The sequence below is a fragment of the Olea europaea genome, unplaced genomic scaffold, assembly GCF_002742605.1.
Source record: "Olea europaea var. sylvestris unplaced genomic scaffold, O_europaea_v1 scaffold29701, whole genome shotgun sequence".
In the NCBI taxonomy this organism is placed as follows: Eukaryota; Viridiplantae; Streptophyta; class Magnoliopsida; order Lamiales; family Oleaceae; genus Olea; species Olea europaea.
This window is the reverse complement of record NW_019248327.1, coordinates 1-1,381: the sequence shown is the minus strand read 5'-3', so window position 1 is coordinate 1,381 and position 1,381 is coordinate 1. Positions and strand designations below refer to the sequence as shown.

Sequence of the window (1,381 nt, the reverse complement as noted above, 5' to 3'; positions counted from 1 at the left end):
GCTAAGATGGGTTTTCTTTGGAAGTTGAGTTTGATCTCAGTTTCGTTCAGGCAGGGTAAATTCATAACTAACAATATCAAGTACAAATACGAAAAAGCTAACAAAACGTAATCGTGTCAATAAGACCAGAACTCACCTCTATGTCTAGTGATGGATACTTCTTCCGCAGTGTACGTACCTGTAATCCCATGGATGAATCATGGACTTGTGATAATAAAACAAAAACAGTGACAATCAAATAAACGCTTAAAAACAACAGTTGTGCACCTTATCCATCATTTGTGGCATGAACTTCTGCCCACCAAATCCAGGTTCAACAGTCATGACAAGAACCAATTCCACTGGATTTTCATCTTCAAGCTGCAAAGCACGAAAAAGAAACAAATCATATTGGGATGGACTTTGTAGAAATGTATTTTACTTTTTCATTCACAAGCATTTTCACTTGTCCATTTTGGGGGCAAATATGGTAAAATGGATTAAAAAATATCTAATGTAAAAAATAAAATCTTGTCCATTGTACTCTTAGGTCCAGAACTACATAGTAGCATACCCTTTGTGTTTTCCTTACTTAAATGAAGTGTCAAAGCAACAAGGACAATGCAAACTTGAAAATCAGACAATATTGAATGTGTTTCATAAAAAAATCCCAACAAAAAGAGGTATTGGCTTACAAGTGGAAACACGTCTTCAATAGGAGTTCCTGGCTTCAGAGAAACTCCAGGCGTCATGCCTTTTGACTTGATCAGTTGTACAAGTTCTTTCCAATTATCTGCCAAAGATTCTTTTCTTTATTCATATGAATGGTGGGCTAAGAACTGACATTTAAAACAGCGGTAATTTAGAATCTACATTAGGGTTCACATTGCTATTGTCATTGCCTAACATAAATGGTGCGAAAAGACAGCTAAAAATGACAAACTTCAAACATTCATCCACCTTTGGAGACTTCAACGTGAAAAGTAAAACCTGAAGCTCCAGCTTTTCCTAATGGTTCGACGTAATCAAGAGGATTTGTGACCATGAGGTGGCAATCCAAATATGCCCTGAATAAACATTTATACTCTTCAATTACAAAAACACTAAGAAATAGCATTTTAGTAGGGAGCATTGTATAGCAATAGATTCTATCAAAGAAAAAAGAAGCTAAAATCTCGTTCATCATAATGTCTAATCTTCTCCTGAATACCAAACATGTTGTAAAGAATTACATAAGTTTGCTAGAGGAAGTACGAAAGGTTTACTTTGTGTGCTTTCTCAGACTCTCAATAACGGGAGCACCAATGGTAAGATTTGGGACGAAGTGACTGCAAAATTCCAAAAGTGCACGAGTACATAAAATTTACATGTTAGAAAAAAGGGGGGGAAGGGGGGGGGGGGG

The 1,381-nt window shown here is 36.4% G+C and overlaps 1 protein-coding gene across 1 annotated transcript; it reads right to left on the bottom strand.

Annotated features, from left to right (window-relative positions):
- Positions 1–6: 6 nt before the first annotated feature.
- Positions 7–1,342, bottom strand: LOC111384669 (ribulose-phosphate 3-epimerase, cytoplasmic isoform-like; the record flags this gene model as incomplete). Its single annotated transcript, XM_023008985.1, has 5 exons — positions 7–178; positions 268–360; positions 675–772; positions 940–1,046; positions 1,245–1,342. Coding segments are annotated over 5 exons (477 nt in total), but the record flags the coding sequence as incomplete, so codon positions are not given.
- Between the last annotated feature and the right edge of the window lie 39 nt (positions 1,343–1,381).